The 22,580-nt window shown below is 41.3% G+C and overlaps 1 protein-coding gene across 2 annotated transcripts in view; it reads right to left on the bottom strand.

Moving 5' to 3' along the window:
* sbf2 (SET binding factor 2) overlaps positions 1 to 22,580 on the bottom strand; it is a 128,446-nt gene that overhangs the window by 85,887 nt on the left and 19,979 nt on the right. For both annotated transcript variants that reach the window (XM_052560583.1, XM_052560582.1), the window contains exon 3: positions 4,085 to 4,222. In XM_052560583.1, coding sequence (XP_052416543.1) covers positions 4,085 to 4,222 — 138 coding nt within the window. The remainder of the gene's footprint in view (positions 1 to 4,084; positions 4,223 to 22,580) is intronic.

The following is a 22,580-nucleotide window of genomic DNA, read 5'->3' as shown; positions in this document are numbered from 1 at the left end:
ACAAGAGCTTGGACAAGAAGTTGGGTTGCTTGCTCTGACAGGAAGGGTCTAATCTTCCTAATGTTGTATAAGGCAAACCTGCAGGACCGGGTAGTTGTAGCAATGTGGTCTGTGAAGCTTAACTGATGATCCATCACAACTCCTAGGTTTCTGGCTGTCCTCGAAGGAGTTATGGTTGACGAGCTCAGCTGTATAGAGAAGTTGTGATGAAGCAATGGGTTAGCTGTAATCACCAGGAGTTCTGTCTTCATAGGGTTAAACTGAAGGTGATGGTCATTCATCCAGCTAGAAATGTCACTCAGACAGGCTGAAATGCGAGCAGCTACCGTCGGGTCATTTGGCTGGAATGAGAAGTAGAGTTGGGTGTCATCAGCGTAGCAGTGATAAGAAAAGCCATGCTTCTGAATGACAGATCCTAAAGATGTCATGTAAATGGAGAAGAGAAGTGGTCCAAGTACTGAGCCTTGAGGAACCCCAGTAGCAAGGTGGTGTTACTTTGAAACATCACCCCTCCAAGACACACTGAAGGATCTGTCAGAGAGGTATGACTTAACCCACAGGAGTGCAGTTCCAGAGATGCCCATCTTTCTGAGGGTGGACAGGAGAATCTGGTGATTAACAGTGTCAAAAGCAGCAGACAGGTCTAGTAAGATGAGTACCAAGGATTTTAAAGCTGCTCTTGCAAGTCGCAGGACTTCAGTAACTGAGAGCACTCAGTTGAGTGGCCACTTTTGAAGCCAGATTGGTTGCTGTCCAGGAGGTTGTTCTGTACAAGGAACATAGAAAGCTGGTTGAACACAGCTCGCTCGAGTGTCTTTGCAATGAATGGAAGAAGGGATACTGGTCTGTAGTTTTCAAGAAGCGCTGGATTTAGAGATGGTTTCTGGAGCAGTGGGCTTACCCGAGCCTGCTTGAATGCTGAGGGAAATGTTCCAGAGTGAAGAGAGGAGTTGATAATGTGAGTAAGCGAAGGTATGACTGAAGAAGAGATCTCTTAAAGGAGGTGAGTGGGGATCGGATCAAGTGGACAAGTAGTAGGGTGATTCGACAGGAGAATTTTGGAGACGTCCATCTTTGAGAGTGGGGAGAAGGAGGATAAAGAGTGTGTGTCATTGTGAAGTTGTCCTCAGTCTGCGGTGTGGAGAATTGGTCATTGATGGATCTTGTCTTATTTGTGAAGAAAACTGCAAAGTCGTTCGCTGTGAGTCGATGGAGGAGGTGGAGGCAGCGGATTAAGAAGAGAAGAGAAAGTCTTGAACAGTGTCCGAGCGTCACGGCAGCTGTTAATTTTGTTGTGGTAGTAGGATGTTTTAGCCTTGAAGACATTTGCAGAGAAGGAAGAGAGGAGAGATTGATACACACTGAGTTCAGTAGAGTTTTTTTTTCTGCCATTTCCTCTCTGCAGCCCTGAGTTTAGAGCGATGTTCACGGAGAACCTCGGACAGCCAGGGGGCAGATGGGGCAGTGCGTGCTGGTCTAGACAACATTGGGCAAAAGTTGTCCAAGCAAGATGTTAAAGTGGAGCAAAGAGTGTCCGTAGCGCTGTTCGTGTCCAGAGCAGAAAACTGAGAGAGTGCAGGAAGTGAGGATGAAACCACAGCAGATAGACGAGATGGAGAGAGTGAGCGTAGGTTCCGTCAAAAGATGACCTGCGTTGGAGTGTGAGGCACTTCAGGAGTAAGTGCAAGGTTAGCAGTAATGAGGAAGTGGTCAGAGGTGTGCAGTGGAGCAACTGAAGAGGTGTCCACAGAGCAACAGCGCATGTAGATGAGGTCCAGTTGGTTGCCTGATTTGTGAGTCGCTTTAGTAGACACTAGCGTGAGATCAAATGAGGTGAGCAGAGTTTTGAAGTCAGAAGCCTGGGGTTTATCTAGGTGGATGTTGAAGTCACCAAGCAGTACCAGATGAGTACCATCTTCAGGAAAGTTTGATGGCAACCCTATTGATAGCAATATTTTAGATTCATTGCACACCAACTGAAATATTTCAGGTCTTTTATTTTTTAAATACTGATGATTTTGGCATACAGCTCATGAAAACCCAAAATACCAATCTAAAAAAATAAGCATATTTCATCCAACCAATAAAAGAAAATTGTTTTTAATACAAAAAAAGTCAACCTTCAAATAATTATGTTCAGTTATGCACTCAATACTTGGTCAGGAAATGACTGCTTCAATATGGTGTGGCATGGAGGCAATCAGCCTGTGGCACTGCTGAGGTGTTATGGAGGCCCAGGATGCTTCGATAGCGGCCTTAAGCTCATCCAGAGTGTTGGGCCTTGCGTCTCTCAACTTTCTCTTCACAATATCCCACAAATTCTCTATGGTGTTCAGGTCAGGAGAGTTGGCAGGCCAATTGAGCACAGTAATACCATGGTCAGTAAACCATTTATCAGTGGTTTTGGCACTGTGAGCAGGTGCCAGGTCGTGCTGAAAAACGAAATCTTCATCTCCATAAAGCTTTTCAGCAGATGGAAGCATGAAGTGCTCCAAAATCTCCTGATAGCTAGCTGCATTGACCCTGCCCTTGATAAAACACAGTGGACCAAGACCAGCAGCTGACATGGCACCCCAGACCATCACTGACTGTGGGTACTTGACACTGGACTTAAGGCATTTTGGCATTTCATTCTCCCCAGTCTTCCTCCAGACTCTGGCACCTTGATTTCCGAATGGCATGCAAAATTTGCTTTCATCCGAAAAAAGAAACTTTGGACCACTGAGCAACAGTCCAGTGCTGCTTCTCTGTAGCCCATTTCCTGCACACGTCTGTGCACGGTGGCTCTGGATGTTTCTACTCAAGACTCAGTCCACTGCTTCCGCAGGTCCCCCAAGGTCTGGAATCGGTCCTTCTCCACAATCTTCCTCAGGGTCCGGTCACCTCTTCTTGTTGTGCAGCGTTTTTTGCCACACTTTTACCTTCCCACAGACTTCCCACTGAGGTGCCTTGATACAGCACTCTGGGAACAGCCTATTCGTTCAGAAATGTCTTTCTGTGTCTTACCCTCTCGCTTGAGATTGTCAATGATGGCCTTCTGGACAGCAGTCAGGTCGGCAGTCTTACCCATGATTGCGGTTTTGAGTAATGAACCAGGCTGGGAGTTTTTAAAAGCCTCAGGAATCTTTTGCAGGTGTTTAGAGTAAATAAGTTGATTCGGATGATTAGGTTAATAGCTCTTTTAGAGAACCTTTTCATGATATGCTAATTTTTTGAGATAGGAATTTTGGGTTTTTATGAGCTGTATGCCAAATTCTGTATGCTGAAATTTTTATCATTACATTATGGAAAATAATAAACTTTTATCACAATATTCTAATTTTTTGAGAAGGACCTGTAGAAGAAGACAACAAACAAATTTAAGTGTGACACAGAGAAAGGGAATGATGTGTGTACTTTTTTAAACATGTTTGGTAAAATAAATGTTGTAAATTCAAAGAGCATCTTCCATGTCTGGAATTGGATGCATTCTTGAGTCTATAAGGTAACAATAATTTAAAAAGATAACATTGTTTGAAATGGGTTTGGCTAAAAGAAAATATTGGTTTCATCTATACTACTAGGTACTTATACTACATTGACTGGGTTACGTAGAATTTCATTACTAAAAAGAGACTAAAATAAAAATGTTATTACTAAAACTAGACAAGAAAATAGACATGGATAATTCTGACTAAAATAAGACTAAAATGCTCAGACTTTTAGCCCACTCAAACTTGACTAGACTAAAAAGAGTATGAACATGACTAAAACTAATAAAAACTAAAATAAAAGCTTTACACAAAGACTAGACTAAAACTTAAATTAAAACAGACCGACAAAAACAACACTACTGCTAAATGATGTTGCATTTTATATTTTGTTTGATGGGGACAAAGGATAGACCAAAAATAAAAATAAAAAAATCGCAAAATGATTCTGGAAAAAAATAATGTTGTTATGTTGTGTTTATGGTCTCTGACACCTGGACTTTTTTTTAAGTACAAAAAATAATAAGGAAGAAAGAAAGTCAAAACAAATACAAAATCAGAGATGTCTGGACCTCAAACTAGACCTTGTAATAAAAACATGGCTTTAATCTTACCTGCAGGTTGACCTCTGCCTCAAAGAAGGTCAGACAGGAGCAGAAGTGTCGTTCTGAGTCTATGTCTGTTAGCACCACTGTGAAGAATGTCGGGAGCTTCCTCTCACGGGACAGTCTCCATCCACCAGGCTGGCAGAACTGTAAAAGCACACACACACACACAAATGCTGTCAAACTTAATTCTAAAGAGCCTGGCATTACCAAAATAACAGTTGGCAAAAAAACAGCCAATAAATTCTGGTTACCATAAGAGATGACATAATATGCACAAAGAAAATCACAGGAATTGAATTCCTGTGAATGGGTTTCTGAAATCCTCTCATAAGAAGGCAGGAAACGCCACTAACTGCCACATTCTGTTACAAAATATATCCTTATAAATAAACCTGGATAACATCCTGTAGCTGACTATCTGTCCTGCTGCTGAATCCACGCTGCCACAAATTAAGTGCCACAGCAAAATAAATGATTTACAATCAGTTGTAAGTTTGTATCTGTATTGAATGTGATGCAATAAAAAGATTCTAAATCAAAGCATTTGAATTGGAGTGGAATCAAATCAAGTGTTTGAATTAAATCAATTTGAAAATGTGTACTCCTGCACAGCAAAATAATCAAGAATTTCAGAAGCACAGTGGCTTTCCTGTAGCTCAAACTATAGTCACGGAAGCAAAATTTCAGCAGTTGGTGCCAAAAACTATTATAAAACTATTTTATTAGTTATCATTTACCAATTTGAAAATACAAGCATTAAACAAATTTAATCAGTTAATTATACATAATATAATAAGGTTACACTTTATTTTATGGTGTCCTTGGTCAGGGTTAGGATTAGGGTTTGGCTTAGGGTTACTTTCATTTAATTGTGCATGATTTACTGTTATTATAATAGAAAGTACCTGTAAGATGTGTAACAAGGACACCTTAAAATCAAATGTTACCTATAATGATTATTAATTTTAAGTAAATAATAGAATACAACAGAATGTAGGCTTCAAATATTGTTCAGTTATGCAAACATTGCACTGAAAAGATCAAATTAAAAGGTGGCAGGACTATCGCACTTTGCAAGACTTGTTAGAGTATGGTGCTAGCAACGCAAGGTCAAGGGTTCGATTCCCAGGAAAAGCAAGAACAAAAAAAAATGTAAATGCATACCTTGAATGCAATGAATAAAAATGTATAATTGAAATGAAAATGAAATAGAATGCAATGGAAAGATGCTGCTACAGACGCTGCTCTCCTGGGTAGCGGTAATAAAATAGGAAAGAACGAGACATCAGACTGTGAGTAAATCTGCTGTGTTGGTGCTCAAGTTCAAAGTGGTTTGGCAGGCACAGTGAGGCGGGATCACAAATGTTGGCCTGGCAGGAGATAGAGGAGGAAGAGCAACAAAGGAAAGTCAGGAACAGAGATGAAAGAAAGAGTTGGGAAACTACTGCACACTCCACAAAACTAGTGTTAGACAGCTTTTTACTTACAGCTAGGCAAAAGCGATAAGGTGAGTGGGTGGAAACAGACGATAAACAGTGAAGGGATAAGATATGAGTGCCAGAGGGACAGGGAGAATGAAAGACAGAGCTATAGAGAGTGTGTTGGGTTGACCTCAGGGCTTGAATGAGGATGTTAGCATCCCGCTTCAGCCACAATAGAAGGCAGGAAATCTGAAGCGCTGGCAGGCAAAGACGAAAGAGTGGGATGCTCCTTTCCCTTGTCAGATTAGGAAAGGTACCAGAAAAAATAACAAGTATTCAAAGTATGCGATAAATTCCCAGCCAAATCCAGATAAACAAATAATGAGAGTGTGTACGTGGGGTTGATGATGTTGGATGGCAGTGCCACACTGACCCAAAATGACGCTGTACATTTGATGCAAATGACAACCTACATACAACCCACAGTGAACGTCCCTTAAAATGTAATTTTTATTCCCCTTTAATTGAATGTGACTAGTTCTATAATTGTGGAAAATAGGTTGTGTATAATTACACTTAAGCTACATCAATACTCATTCCTGAGGCTGTTTTTATTCGAGTGGCCAAATGCCCTTAGGTCTGGCGTTTAGTCAAATACTACAAAAACCAAGCCTCTGTCTGAGGGTGTTCTGCACGTGCTTGGTTAAGTTAAACAAGACAGAACATCCAGACAAACAAGAACTGTGGTAAGTGTTACAATGAATAGTTATTGGATTCTGTTATCTGACAACAAATTAAAAATGAAACCCTATGGAGCCCAAACAAGTGATCAATTCTTTAACCATGACTCTGATAAGATGTCTTTGCTTCTGTATGCTCCAAACAGACCTCAAGTACAAAGTACAAAAGGACAAAATACTATTTGTATTCATATTCCCATTCCTATTTGCCATAAATTTTCTGTACTGTCAAGGAAAAACATATTTTAAAATATTATTGTAAATAACAGGCAAATTTGATTTTGATCATTAAAAGACAAACTGCAACACAAAAATAAAAATAACAAACAATAACACTAAACAAACATGTTGTAACATTTTTATTCATTTATCTATTTTCATAAATATTACTGAAACTCCTAATGTGCAAGATTTAAATCTCATATAGCATAAATCTCAAGTTTTATGCATGTCAACAGTTATATGTTATATGTTAGGGAATCAGCTACACTGGTTGCAAAGTACTGTTTGTTTTTGATGCAGAAAAAAAGCTAAATAATAATTTGTTCAGGAATCAGACTGGCTGCTACTGTACATCTTTTGACCACAAAAATGGAAATACGAAGCATTTCAAAGATAGTATACTGATAATATTATTGTTATATTTAATAATTTGCATAGAATATCCAACATGTAATATGCTGATTATTCTATGATAATTCTCTGGAGTCACAATAAGTTTCCAAAATACTGCTTGTATGTATCTTTTGACATTTGCACTGGCACCAACAAATTTAAATTTCCCTCTTCCAACCTCAAAGGAATTCTTCTACTGCAGCCTGAAGATAACCAATGTAATGTCACTTTAGTTACCGCCATTTTGGAAATGAAACCAATTGATGCTTCTCACTGTATTCGAGGTTGATCCAGTGGTTCCAGTTGTTATTTTCACGTAGGAGTTAAGAAGTTTCCAAGTTTGGAAATGCAGCATTAAAAATACACATAGAACAACAATCATGGCTGTACTTTGAAATGTCAGTAAAATCAGACTCAAAAGCTGAAACTATCTGAACTTTGAGCTTCACATTACAGTGCTTCACCTGCTGAAGTTAGCTTGCCGCTCCGCTCCAATGGAGGCACAAGTCATGTGAAAGTGTCTCAACTGTTCTCCAAACTGTGTGCACTCTTGCAACTGTGAAACAGCTGAGTCATATCAGAAAAGACAAACCTTTTCCTTAAATTAGCTCTTAGTCAAGTGACCATGGCACTCTGTAGTGTTCTAGTAGCCGTGATGTCAGAGGGCTTTCGGTTACACTGCTGGCCTGTCAGCAAGCGTTCCTCATCATGTGAGAAATGAGTGGCACGTCCACTCCGCAAACAAGACACAAGATCTGCAGCGTGACCTCTTAAGAATCAGTTCAGCAGCTGAGAGCATGGAGGACAGAACAACCATATTAGATCCTCGCCTGCCTTGTGCTGTGTTCCGTTACTTGCATCTCTGTTTAATGACGACCATAAAAGGCAGAGGACCGCTGCCCTAGTTATAGGACAAAGAAAGAGCCGCCGCTCTGATTACTTTGGGTTGAGTAACAGTGCCAAGCTGGTTCATAAGGTACAGTACAGTACATAAGCGGTCAGAGCAGAAATGTATTCCTTAAGATTAAAACTGATAAAACTTAATTAAACTAGTAGTTCAGCCAGAAGAGACAAAGTCCTTTTTAAAATCATGGTGGCCGCCACTGCTCTCCTTCATACTCCACTCCAGTAGGTGGCAGATTCTTCTTCATCTTCTGGTGTTTTAATGGCAGTTGGCCGATCAACATGGAAACATGGATTCATGATGGAACTAAAAGTGCTAAATTGCTGAACTGTTTTCAGGTTTTGGCCATGAATCTCATTCTGCAGCACTCCTTTTTCCGGCCACAAAAGTACTTTGTAACTGCTTAGATATTGTGTTGAATTTCACCAAATCCAGCCAGAGCACTTGGGAAACAATTAACAAGCTACATAGACTGCAGGGAAACCAGACACTAAACCAGATATTAAATAAATCATTTACTTTTGTGTTCTGGAGAAGAAAATCAAATAGGTTTAGAACAACATAAGTAAATTAGGACTAAATCCTTAAAACTCTTAATTACACCGCTAAATTTAGGCACAGTTGAAGCCTCCCATTCTAATCAAGAGGCAAATAGTATAAATAAGAGAGTTAAGTTACACTGTTTTTTAAGATCCAATTCTCGCTATTAACTACAACTTTTTGCCAAACTCTTAATTAGCTGCTTATTAATAAATAGTAAGGTAGCTGTTAAGTTTAGGTATTGGTAGGATTAGGGATGTAGAATATGGTCATGCAGAATAAGGCATTAATATGTGCTTTATAAGTACTAATAAACATCCAATATGTTAATAGTAGGCATGATAATAAGCAACTAATGAACACAGAGTAGTGCTGTCAAACAATTAATTGTGATTAATCGAATCCAAAATAATAATAATACATTTTAAGTAATACGTTTCTGTGTACATAATATAGATAGGTGTATAGATGTCTCCGTCGATAGTCAAGACGATATTAGGCTCAATCTCCTATTAATGTATTAAATAATAATAATGATAACTATTATTATTTGTATTTGTATAAGGCGGCCTATTATAATTCGGCTATCAAACTGCCCAGCTATTTCACTTCAGCACCGCATTTCACACACACATACGCGAGCAAATGAGGATTAGAGCCTGTAGCTGGTGAAGGAGTCTCAATCCACAAACAGACGTACATCATCTGCAGATAGAAGGTATTTCACTGCACTTTAACAAGTAATATGAACGCCCTATATATGGGCAATATATAGGTCATACAGTGCCTTGCAAATGTATTCATACGCCTTATTTTTTTACATTTTGTTTTGTTGCTGCCTTATGTTAAACTGATTTAAACTAGTCCCCCCTCCACAACAATCTACACTCGATACACTTTTTATTTATTTTTTTGTCTTTGCAAATTTATTAATAATAAAAAACTAAAATGATTCCATTGCATAAGTATTCGTACCTTTATCTGAGACAGTTGAAATTTAGCACACGAGCATTCATTTTGCTTGTAGATGTTACTACACTTCAAGTGAAGTTAACTTGTGGCAAATTCAATTGAATGGGTATGATTAGGGACGGCACTCACGTCTTAATAAAAGGTCTACCAGCTGATATTGCATATCAGTGCAAAAACCAAGCACTAAGGTTGCTTGAACTGCCTGTAAAGTTCAGAAACAGGTTTGTGTCAAGCCACACATCTGTGGGAGGGTTCAGAAAAAAATTCTGCTTCATTGAAGGTTCACAGAAGCATGTAGTCTCTGTTACCCTTAAAGGATTAAGTTTGAAACAACCAGGACTCTTCCCTCTGGCCAAACTAAGCAACTGATGGAGAAGGGCTTTGGTTAGTGTGGTGACCAAGAACCTGATAGTCATTCTAGTTGAGCTCCATGATCATATGTGGGGATGGGAGAAATCAACAGAAGGCCAAAAATTTATACCATGTACTTATTTCAGTTTTTATATTTTTTAAAACATTTACGAAGTTGTGACAATTTTGTTTTTGCTTCGTCCATATGGTGTAGGAGTGTTATCTTAAAATAATTTAAGAATTTAAAATAAGGCAGCAACATAATAAAAGGTGGGGGGGGGGATACTTTTGCAAAGCACTGTAAGTGGAATACACACTTCTTGGGCCATCATAACCTTTTTACATCCTGATTGACAACAGCTGAAAATCTCTCAGGAAGAAGAACAATGACATAGGGGAAAGAGGTGTCAGCACTGGTTGTCCCCCATCAACACTATACAGTTTTATCAGAACGGACAGCAGCTAATGCAGAATCCGTATATGGGACAGTCTATTTCTGTCAGCCACAGACCAAAGGTAGGAAATGCTCAGCTGGGTCAAGATGGAGGCCCCATTCTTCTGAATGTGTTGAGCAGAAGGAAACCTGGAATAACCTGTGATGAAAACACTTCCTGAGAACATCTTCAGGGTCAAAGGAAATTAAAAAAAAGTGTTTTTATGGTCACTAACAGATCTAAATGATCCACAAAACGGAGTAGCACATGCAGTGTTCACATTACCAATACGACATTGTTTTAAAATTAGTGACAGTCAGGATATTTCATATGGTCAGTTATGCAATACCGCACATATGGTTCACTTTAGGGACAGATATTTTTAGTTGGTCAACAGGGATGCTTATAATTTAACAAAGTGGGTGGAGGGTGAGTATGTGTAGTCGCTAAAAAATGCCAAATGAGCAACATACTGACAGCATCATAATTTCATGACCTCTAATTAATGGAGTTGATGACAATTCATGCATGTCAGAAATGCTGAGGAAAAGGCAAATGGCATGTCCTCAATCTGTAACGTGTCAATTACTTCAGCCACACATTTCCTGTGAATGGCTCATACAGCTGGATCTGCCGTGCTCTTCGTTAGCATGCTTCTCTTGGGAGATTTCCTCACTTGAGATGAATTTTTCTGCTTTCTTTAAAACAGTATAAATTGAAAACACACTGACAGTTTAACGGGTGAATTTTAGCCTGCAATATTTCGACTCTAACAACACAAACATGCAGCTGTCCTCAAGAGAGTTAAGTGATGTTTCACTCTAAACATTTTGCAGAAATGGGGGAAACACTTTAGACACCCTCGGAAATTCCCAGCAGTGCTCGGAATATGGAAATGAATTTTACCTGTGTAAAAAGACTTCAGGGCAGGGGTTAGTATGATCTTTAGAAATACAAAATGTCAGCTGAGTTCTGTTCTTCTTTTCACTCTCACTGATAAGCATTCAGCAGTTTTGCCCTGTAGGTGGAACTCAAACTGAGCTTCCCTGTTTGGTAGCTGTGAATTAATTTAACTAAGACATGATTTTAGGATATGTTGCTAAGTAGTTTATATGGTGGTCTGAGTGTTCTATGCATGTTTCTAAGTGGTTGCTATGGTTTTCGGAGAGTTTTTTTTTTATTATTTATTATGTTGCTATGTTTTAGCATGTTGTTATCTGGTTGCTATGGTGTCCCGAGTGGTATTATGTATTTTGTATTTGGTTGCCATGGTGCATTGAGTGTTTTTAACAGGTTGCTATGTGGTTGCCATGGTGTTCTGAGTGTTTTTAGCATTTGCTATGCAGTTGCTATGGTGTTCTGGGTGTTTTTTTTAGTATGTTGTTATAGTGTTCTGAGTGTTAGCATGTTGCTAAGTGGTTCCTACAGTGCTCTTGGTGTTTTTATCATGTTGCTTCGAGGTAGCTATGGTGTTCTGTTTTTAGTATGTTTCTATGTGGTTGCCATGGTATTCTGAGTGTCTTTAGAATGTTGCTCTGTGGTCCCCATGTTGTTCTGAGTGTTTCTAACATGGTTCCTATGGCGTTCTAAATGTTTTAGTTTATTGTTATGTTGTTCTGAGTGTTTTTAGCATGTGCTGTGCAGTTGCAATGGTGTTCTGGGTGTTTTCTTTCCTATGTTGCTATGGTGTTCTGATTGTTTTTAGGCAGCATGTTGCCATGTAGTTGTCTTGTTGTGCTGAGTTGTGCTTAGCATGTGCTAAGAGGTTCCTATGGTACTCTAAGTATTTTTAGTATCTTCATATGTGGTTGCAATGTTTTTTTTGTCTAATTGTTCTAATTTGTTATTTGTAACTATAATGTTCTAAGTGTGTTTTTAGCATGTTGCTATGTGGTTGCCATGGTGTTATAAGTGTTGTTTAGGTTTTTATTTTAGTATATTGCTATGATGTTCTAAAAGTGTGTTTTTAATGTGCTAATTGGTTGCTATGGTGTTCTCTTTATGAATTACCACATCACATGCAAACAACCAAACATCAACAATAACATCAGGACGGTTGACTTCACAAGCTAAACAACAAACAGCAGTTCCATTACTGTGTGCTTTGACTAATTGAGTATAAACACCTTTGTCCCAGGACTGGACTGAGGCACAATACAGGTCTACGTCACACTGCAGACCCCTGCCTGTGAGAGCAGCGCAGTGAAGTGGGCACAGGTGTTTCCTGTGGTTTTCAGAGAGTCCATCACCACCCACATTTTCCTCCCTCCAATCAGCTATCCATCTTCTGTTTATGTTTTTCAGCTGACTAAACATCAGCTCCATGCTTCAGGTTTGGACAGTCACGTGAGTTGGCCACTCTTCACTCTCAGCAGGAAGAAGAAAATGGCCCTGCTTTTCAATGAAGGGAGGGTTTCCCTTTATTCTCAACACAATGGCTGTTCATAACACAGGACTTATGGACTTATATTTACTATAGGTGTCACACTGATGCTGATGACAAGGATTTCTCAAGAAGCAACTGGTTGTACAAGAATACCTTGATGTTGAACTGCAGTGCCATGCTGTGTTACGTGACACTAGTAGTGCAGGTGTAGACTGACATCTGATTACCATATTTGTTTCATTTTGTTTAATTCTGTCCTGTTGTTTGATTTAGTTTTGTTCTATGTCTGCTTTTGTTTGTTCTGTTTTGTTGTTTAGCTTAATTGATTTAGCTTTTGTTTTATTTCCATTGTAAAGTAAAGACAGACATCAGGGCCCGTATTCACAAAACATTTTATCTTAACACTAAGGGTTCTCCTAAATAGATGTAAGCGTTTTTAGCTATTCACAAAGCTTCTGAGACAAACTTTTAGTAAGGAGTAGAGAAGTCTTAAGCTAAGAGTAATGGTGGGGTTATGGACGATGTCAGCATGCTTACTAACTATGCACATAGTGATTGGCTGATTGTCTCCATCAGAGATTTATACATAGAAATATTGTAGAGTGCAATATTATATAATTCCTTACATTTATATAGCGCTTTTCTAAGCACTCAAAGCTCTTTACATTATCAGGGGGTATCTCCACATCCACCAGCAGTGTGCAGCATCCACTTGGATGATGCAACGGCAGCCATTTAGTTTTGCTCCGTTTTGCTGCTTTTGTTCGGTTTTCTTCTATTGTGTTTTATGTTGTAATGCAGGTATAAGCAGACATATGATTGCCTTCTTAGTATTATTTTGTTGTTTTTTTTAGTTCAGTTTCACTGTTTTTATTTTGTTTAATTCTGTGATGTTTTGTTTGTGATGCAGTACAGTTATAGAGAGACATTTGATTACTATTTTCACTGTTTTTATTTTGTTTAATTCTGTGATGTTTTGTTTTGTGCTGGCAGTTTTGTTTCTTTTTCTTTTGTTGCGTTTTGATTTGTTGCTTAGTTTTATTGTTTTTGTCTGCATTTTATTTATCTTTGCTTATTTATTTGCTTTCAAATGAATTTAGGTGATACAACAATGTTTCCCAGGTCTGCTCATAAGAATGGAGGAGAGGATATGGCACACCCAGCAGTGAGTGGGCCAGCATAATTGGTGGCCACTTAACCAAATGTCAGAGTCAATAATGTTCAGGAAGGTACTTCAGTACTGAGTGCAGAGAGACCAACTCTCAAGGGGAATACATTTACAGAGATGAGGGAGCAAACAGTCTTCAACAGAAGTGTACATATACAGTAAAGCAGTATGTCATGGTCACCTTGGTTTTAATGGATGCTTTTTATCTCAAGTCACTCAAGGTTTTCAAATTACACAAAAAACAGTACCATTAGAGTGGCCTGGGGTTTAGCATTTTAAAATATAGATCATGGTAGTGATGCTGTTCACACTTTGTGGTACAAAGACCAACTGCCACACAACCCACCTGGCATCCCCAGTTATTCAAAGCATCCGATATCTTAAAGACATTTCATTCAAAACACAAAAGGAGAGGGCACTCATCCATAGCGTTTCCTTGCCTATAACCCAATATGCTGGAATAGGCAACCTTACATAGGACAAGTGGTTTAGATAATGGATGGATTGATGGACTAATGTGCTTCTGATGTACTTGCAATATATCTTTCTATAAAAACATGATAGAAAATGCATCAATGTTTTGTCAAAGTTCCTTATGTGAATGCAGCTGACAAGCATTTATTCTATGTCAGGCAAATGACTTAGTCTGACTAAGTAGTTGATGTATAAAAAAACCCACACATTTATGGTTACCAAACCATTTGAGAATGTTGTTGAAACGTTCCTTGCATACATATAATTAAACAGGTACAGTATAAGAATTGTTTGACCCCCAACCCCCTTCATTTGGAGGACTTAATTAGCAGGGTGAGACCCTCCAACCCCTTGTGATTTCCCACCAATCCACATGTGGTCCAAACCTGGGATCTGTAACCTTTATATCTAGCTCAGACCCTTAATGACCTGCACTCTGCCAGAAACTTGAATAACCAGGAATTGTCTGGGTAGAAGTCAGCAATTTTTCCTGTTCTGTCTGAATGATGTTAACCAAGTTGGTACCCCAGTGAGAATGAGACATTACAGGCTCGCCAGACAATCCGGAGCACTCGAGCTGCAGAGCCAAAGTACTTTTTTGTTTGTGTGCATCTCTATCTTGTTAATTCCTGGGTCCTCATTGGCTGGTTTTGAATTTGTGGGACTGGTATGGGTCCTTTGTTAACAGGTTTTCCTTTGGTAGCCGAGATGAACAGAGACAGCAGGAAATAACAAAGCTCTCAGAGTATGGCTCAGCTCCCTGGTCTTTTGTTTCATTATGCTTTGCCTGCCCTCTGCCAGGAACTGCAGATACTAATCAATTCAAGGGGCCACGTAGCTCACAGAGGTCCTGTGTGCACTGTACACTGTCATACATTTCCTTTTCATATTTATTAGTCAAAACAAGTTTAAATGTTTCCATTAAATCAGTACACAAATATTCTGGCAATATCACAAATTATCTTTAAAAAAAATACTACTAATTTTCTTCGTGGCTTTCAGCTTCCTTCTAAACAAAGACCCAAAGGAAAGATCTGGATAGAGCCAGACCCACTTTAGGACAAGATCCTGACTAGATCTGACTAGATCCTGGTGATGCGTTTCCTATGACTCCTAAGTAGTCCCAAGATGATTAGTCATGAAAAGATTGTCCTGACAAATACATCATTCTTTTTTCCAAAATCTGGACGCATGCTGGGATTCGGAATGTTTTGTTTTCTATTTTCCCCTCTTTGTTTTACAAACACTGACTAAAAAAAAAATACTGTGAGACGTGAGCTTAAGCCATTCGCACATTTGCCCCTGATGACACAAACGGAAACCAGCAAAGCAAACGGAGTAGGTGAAATCATTAATTAAAATTAATTAAAACCCGGATTAAAATATCTTAAACTGTTTTCCGAAGATGAACGGAGGTCTTACGGTTTGGAATGACATGAGGGTGAGTCATCAATGACATAATTTTAATTTTTGGGTGAACTAACCCTTTAATAGGCCTATATATTAAATTCATTACATTTCAGTTTGTTATTCGCCAAACCCTACTGAATACCCGTGATACTGTTGCATCATTTTTAAAAGCTTGATGCTGGTTGCTTATTATTGATATTATTTGGAAAAGCGTGAGCAGGACATAATTACAAATTCTCCCTTTGTCATACAAAAAAAAGGGAGAGTAGACCTAATTAATGACTTAATTTTCATTTTTGGGTGAACTAACGCCTCAAACCTTAAAGCCTAATGCCAAGTCACATCTAGTGTTTAATTAATAAAACAGTTGAAGATATGCAGTTACACATAATACACAATATTCATGCCCCAAAAGTGCCTAGACAGACAACAGACCAGACTATAGCTATTTACACATTTTCTGAATACTTTAAGCGTCCTTCCCGGAAGTTCGAAGTACATTCCAGATTACAACAGGGATTTGGAGGAAAGGGAAGAGAAGTTCAAAAAGTCAGAGCAACAGATGAGATAGATGACACAAATGGTTACGACCCCCCCCCCATCCCCCCATTGTGGGAGGTCACATTCCTTCATTATAGGATGTCGGCTCCGATGAGGAATTTTTTTATTTCATCAGTACACAGCTCTCTCAAAATAAAGCAAACACACAAACATTAAGATGTTCTGACTGTTAGTGGCCATAGTTTTTTTTATGAAAAAGGGTTTCATTTATCTCTTTTTCTCCCTTTATGTGTGTGTGTGTTTAAATATATACACACAATAGACAGATAGATAAGACTTTTTTAGTTGTAATAATATTTCTAAATATTACAGTTTTTACTTTTTGGATCAAATAAATGCAGTCTAGAAAAGCCTAAAAGACATCTTTTTAAAACATAAAATAATTTAAAAGGTAATATGCGCATATATACTACAATATAATATTTCTGATCAAGTCACCACTGCTATATAAATCAGGCTATTACCTGAAATGATCTAAAGACTTGTGGTGTATTTCAGCAGATTTCCTTTGTAAAATGCAAACATATTTAAAAAAAATCTATACAGAGGAGTAATAGTAGTATGTTTTTCTTCAGGTTTACGAGATTACGGACATAATCCATTTGATGCAATCAGTAGAAATAAAGCAGAGGATTCTGGGTTTATTTGCTGGAGACATAAAACACACATTGCAGCCAGCAGCAATATGGCCAACTGGCTTTAGGAGGTGCCAAGGGTCTATGTCCGCCTCAGTCCCAGCATGCTGGGGAAGGCAATGCTCATGCAGTCAGCACTGCCAAGTGACTCGTGCTTTCGTGGGAGGTTAGATGAATGGGCCTTGTTGTTAGTTTAACAGGAACATTTTAGTCCATCATTCTGGCCATAATGCAAAAGCCTCCAAGCTCTGCCAGAGAATGAAGAGCAAATATCTCCAGAGACAGAGGTTAATGGCGAGCGATAATGGTGACAGTGACAAACAGGTAAAAGGGTAATGCTATCAGAAGAAGAAACCCATGCACAGCCTTGAGATGTTCAAGCATTCTGACTAACGTCAATGATCATCAGCCACCTGAAAAAGTAACTCTCAACCTCAGCCAGGTCAGGCGCTAAAATACATCCTCGATTTTGGTTTTTCACTAAGATTATTATTTTATTTATTTATAAAAAAAAATCAAAGTATTTATCTCAATATGTTTCAGCCTTTTGACATTATTCACTATATACACTGATACATTTTTGGTTACTTTGTTGCAGAAAAAACTGCTTACTGAATGAATTTACAGGATAAAGCATTCTCTCTACATTGTGAGTAAATTACTCGCATATGCGACTAAATCTTCATTCTGGCGATTAAATGATGCCTAATAAATTCTCAGATTTTTACTCGCCAGTGTGTCTTTGGAAGCTTAGTATAAGTTAAGCACAGATATATTTTCACACGCGAACACTCTCTGACTGAGGGCTACAGAGTTTCACTCTCCGTCCGTCTGAATGGATGTGTAGCTCATGCACAAAGCTGACCTCATCCGTCATTCCCCCGGAACTGCTTCATTTACAGCTGTGAGCGCAAGCTAGATTCAAGTGATTATTACATTTTGAATATGGAATTTTTCTTACAAAAACACACAGATTCGCTACAGAAGGCCTTTGTTCATCCACCGGAGCCGTGCAAGACACTTTTTCAATGGATGTGCTTTATATTAAACTTCTCATGGACCGATGCAGTACAACACCCGCTAAGTTGAATCAAACGGCTTGAAATGTCGAAGACAATTTTTTTTTAAACTCCAACCAAATTCATCTGAAAGTAGAAAGTCAAATACACCTAGGACGACTTCAGGGTGAGTAATTTATGGCTTATTTATTCTTTACTCTATTATTTATTTATTTTTTATTTTTTTTAATAGTTTTCCATAAACCTAGCACATACCGAACCGTACCAAAACCGTGACTATAAAACAAACCGAACCATGAAAAAGTTGAACTGTTCCAATCCTAATCTTGGATAGCCTGAGGGTGAGTAAATTTTCAGTAAATTTGTATTTTTGGTTTAAATATTCCTTTAAGCATCAAGTTACATTGTTGGGAAAAACACCCTAGAACAAAACAAAACTATGGTTGTCACGTAGATTAAAACATGTTTTAATCAAGCAGAATACAGCTAAATTCTAGGTATCACTGAACAAATTCATGTAAATATTTTCACAGTATTTTTATTAAATAGCAAGAATAATACACCGATGTAACAGATAACACTGACTAAAATAGTTTGACATGTGGGGATTTCCATGAAAAATAAATTATTTATGGAACCAAATAATTGTCTTGAACTAATTCATTGGACAGTTTAAAAACTGTTTAGCTGAATCTGCCTTCTCTCAATTGTTGAATTGCTAATAAAAAAACAGAAGACACTGCTAAATATATCTTTATTAGTGCTTTCATATTTGCAAGTCGTGACACGAGGAACAGGCAAGATACCGTCATCAGACACAGTCTTTAAAAAACTTGGATACTGGATAAATCCTAAATATTTAACATAATCCATCTCAACTTCAGTACTTCTACTGTTTATTTTAAGCCCTCAAGCCCTTAAGCAAAAAAGAAAATGAATGAACAAAAGGCTCCATATGACTACCGCAATACATCATCTACAATTTATTCCAGTTTAATGACTATCAAAGGTCATCTCCGGCATGGAAGCTTTCTGGGATGCACCTGACCACACGCCATTAGCACTGGCACATATACAGTCATAAATTGAGCTTGTTTGGCAGCTAAGAGGTCTCATCTGAAGTATCCCATGTGAAAGACCAGGACACCCAATCTGATGTGACATTTTAAAACATACAAACTCATGACGCATTCAGAAATCAATCAAATTGACCTATTCAAGACAAAATGCATCTTTTCTTGAGCTCATAATAATATGCAGCTGCAGCAGTGGACTGTGCACATGCTCTGGACTTATAAGTTTGGATCAAAAGGACCCAGGTCTGAGTACGAGCATATCAGTTTATATTCTTATTTCCTAAAAGAGGGTAAAAGGCCTAAAAATAAAAGAGCAAAACAAAAACATCATCATTATGTTCTCTATGAATGCATTTCCGATAACATTTTATTTTCAAGATAAATGAGTCGAAAATGAGTTAAATGAGTCATTTTACAGGAGCACACACTATAGTCAAATGACCATGACATTCAGCATTGAACTTGAAGCACAGAGGATTGTAAGGGGCTCTTCAGCCCTTATGATGTGACTAATATAGCTGCAGACTCTGAGTAAGAGCATGCTTGTGTGTGAAACAAACATCTGTGAATCAACATACTAAAATTATGATTTAGGCTGGTTTATTAATGCAATATTTTGATAAGAATGACAGTAAATAATTTGGAAACTCAAAGGCATTCAGCTACTACAAATCTGCAACCTACCAATATCAAAGAGGAAAACCATGAAACAATGCCAGTCATTCCTTCGCTATCTGTGAGGGTTTAATAGTAAATTCATGTTACAATAAAGATTTGTGACATTTAACCATCACATTCCAAAGAACTTATAAACAAAAATTACCATGAACAGAGTCAAAACACAATATAATTGTGTAACACCTTTTTTTCCCCATAATTCAGAAAGCATGAACTAAAGAGTATTAAAGGGGTCAAATAATGCTTTTTCCTTTCTCTTTGGAGTGTTACAAACTCTTGGTGCATGAAGAAGATCTGTAAAGTTGCAAAGACTGAAGTCTCAAATCCAAAGAGATATTCTTTATAAAAGTTAAGACTCGTCCACGCCCTCCTAAAACGGCTCGTTCTAACACACCCCCACGTCTACATCACAATGTGGGTGTCACGCTGCCAGTCTTTGTTTTCCTGGGTGTTCCCTAGTGAGCTCACTTCCCCTTAGGCACTTCACCATAGGCACTTTATTCCGCTAGTCTGGTTGTGTCTTCACAGTAATTGCACTCCAATTAGAATCGCACAGGTGTTGACAATACTCTGTCATTAGTTTCCCTATATAGAGCTGTCTTTCTCTGTTGTCATCATGGAGTCCTTACCCTATGTGTCTCATGCTCTCGTTCCCCAAGATTTCCTCTACCTTCTCGTTCTTCCGAGTTCCCCGTTTCATCCGGTTCCCTCTTTTGGTTTTGTTTGTCTCTCATGACTGTTTATTTTGTATTTACCCTTCTGTTTAAATAAAACCCTTACCTGCATTTGGATCCAACCCTCTCTTTGTGTTTCTCCTAAACCCTACCGTGACAGAAGGACTCCATCAATCAAGGATCCAGCGGTATGTCTGCTGCCATGTCTTCATCAGCCAGCAAGCGAAATGGTTTTGAGGGCTCTCGCCTAGTGGTGTTCCGGGGGACCAGGGGAGGTCGCTCCGGAGCAAGCGGTCGAGAGGAGGTCCGGCAGCGATCGCCACTGTGGCCTCCCATCGAACCGAGATTCGGATGGGGGCTGCCATTTCCCCAGGATGTCCCGAGAGGAGAGGGGAGATGCAGATCGGCTGAGCCAGCGCCGTGGTACCAGATGGCCGCCAGTCCTGTGCAGCGGCACCAAATGGCTGCCAGCTCAGCCCCACAGCACAAGATGGCCGCCACCCCAACCCCACAGCACAGGATGGCCGCCAGCCCAGCCCCACAACCCAAGATGGCCGCCAGCCCAGCCCCACAGCTCAAGATGACCGCCAGCCTAGCGCCACAGCCCAAGATGGCCGCCAGCCTAGCGCCACAGCCCAAGATGGCCGCCAGCCTAGCGCCACAGCCCAAGATGGCCGCCAGCCTAGCGCCACAGCCCAAGATGGCCGCCAGCCCAGCGCCACAGCCCAAGATGGCTGTCAGCCCAGCACCACAGCACAAGATGGCCGACTCAACGACACCGATTCTCCATCGTAGAGGGCGGAGGAGGAGACAGGCAGCTACTGTTCCTCAGGACCCGGAGAACGTTCCCGAGCGGGCCGCTGCCATCCATGAGGCCATTCCCGATGCGGTGCCCGCTGCTGTTCCGGAGGCGGTGGCTGAGGCTGTTCCCGATGCGGTGCCCGCTGCTGTTCCGGAGGCCGAGGCGGTGGCCGAGGCTGTTCCCGAGGCCGAGGCTGTTCCCGAGGAGGTGCTCGATGCTGTTCGAGAGGCCGAGGCTGTTCCCGAGGCGGTGCCCGATGCTGTGGCCGAGGCTGTTCCCGAGGCGGTGCCCGATGCTGTTCCCGAGACGGTGCCCGAGGCGGTGCCCGATGCAGTTCCCGAGGCGGTGCCCGATGCAGTTCCCGAGGCGGTGCCCGATGCAGTTCCCGAGGCGGTGCCCGATGCAGTTCCCGAGGCGGTGCCCGATGCAGTTCCCGAGGCGGTGCCCGATGCTGTTCCCGAGGCGGTGCCCGATGCAGTTCCCGAGGCGGTGCCCGATGCAGTTCCCGAGGCGGTGCCCGATGCAGTTCCCGAGGCGGTGCCCGATGCAGTTCCCGAGGCGGTGCCCGATGCAGTTCCCGAGGCGGTGCCCGATGCAGTTCCCGAGGCGGTGCCCGATGCAGTTCCCGAGGCGGTGCCCGATGCTGTTCCCGAGGCGGTGCCCGATGCGGTTCCCGAGGCGGTGCCCGATGCTGTTCCCGAGGCGGTGCCCGATGCAGTTCCCGAGGCGGTGCCCGATGCAGTTCCCGAGGCGGTGCCCGATGCAGTTCCCGAGGCGGTGCCCGATGCAGTTCCCGAGGCGGTGCCCGATGCAGTTCCCGAGGCGGTGCCCGATGCAGTTCCCGAGGCGGTGCCCGATGCAGTTCCCGAGGCGGTGCCCGATGCAGTTCCCGAGGCGGTGCCCGAGGCGGTGCCCGAGGCTGTTCCCGAGGAGGTGCTCGATGCTGTTCGAGTGGCCGAGGCGGTGCCCGATGCTGTTCCCGAGGCTGTTCCCGAGGAGGTGCTCGATGCTGTTCGAGTGGCCGAGGCGGTGCCCGATGCTGTTCCCGAGGCGGTGCCCGATGCTGTTCGAGTGGCCGAGGCGGTGCCCGATGCTGCTCCCGAGGCGGTGCCCGATACAGTTCCCGAGGCGGTGACCACAAGGCCGTGGCGGTCTTCTGCTCCGCCCTGGGGGACTCTGGCGGTGACCACAAGGACGTGGTGGTCGTCCGCTCCGCCCTGGGGGACTCTGGCGGTGACCACGAGGACTTGGTGGTCGTCCGCTCCACCCTGGGCGACTCTGGCGGTGACCATGAGGACGTGGTGGTCGTCCGCTCCGCCCTGGGGGACTCTGGCGGTGACCATGAGGACGTGGTGGTCTTCTGCTCCGCCCTGGTGGACTCCGGCCTCGACCACAAAGACGTGGTGGTCTTCCGCTCCGCCCTGGAGGGTTTTGACTTTGACCACAAGGCCGTGGTGGTCTTCCGCTCCGCCCTGGAGGGCTCTGGCCTTGACCACACGGCTGTGGTGGTCATCTGCTCCGTCCTGGTGGACGCCTCAACATGTCCTTCATGGACTTATGTTTTGTGTTTTTTGAGTTCTGTTTCTGTCTGTTCCCTTTAGTTTAGTCTGGCCCTCCTTCCCTCCCCCTGAGCCTCCACCTG

Source organism: Carassius gibelio, chromosome B7 (genome assembly GCF_023724105.1).
Source record: "Carassius gibelio isolate Cgi1373 ecotype wild population from Czech Republic chromosome B7, carGib1.2-hapl.c, whole genome shotgun sequence".
Taxonomy (NCBI): Eukaryota; Metazoa; Chordata; class Actinopteri; order Cypriniformes; family Cyprinidae; genus Carassius; species Carassius gibelio.
Note: the sequence above shows the minus strand (reverse complement) of the source record. Positions and strands in the feature narration are given on the sequence as shown.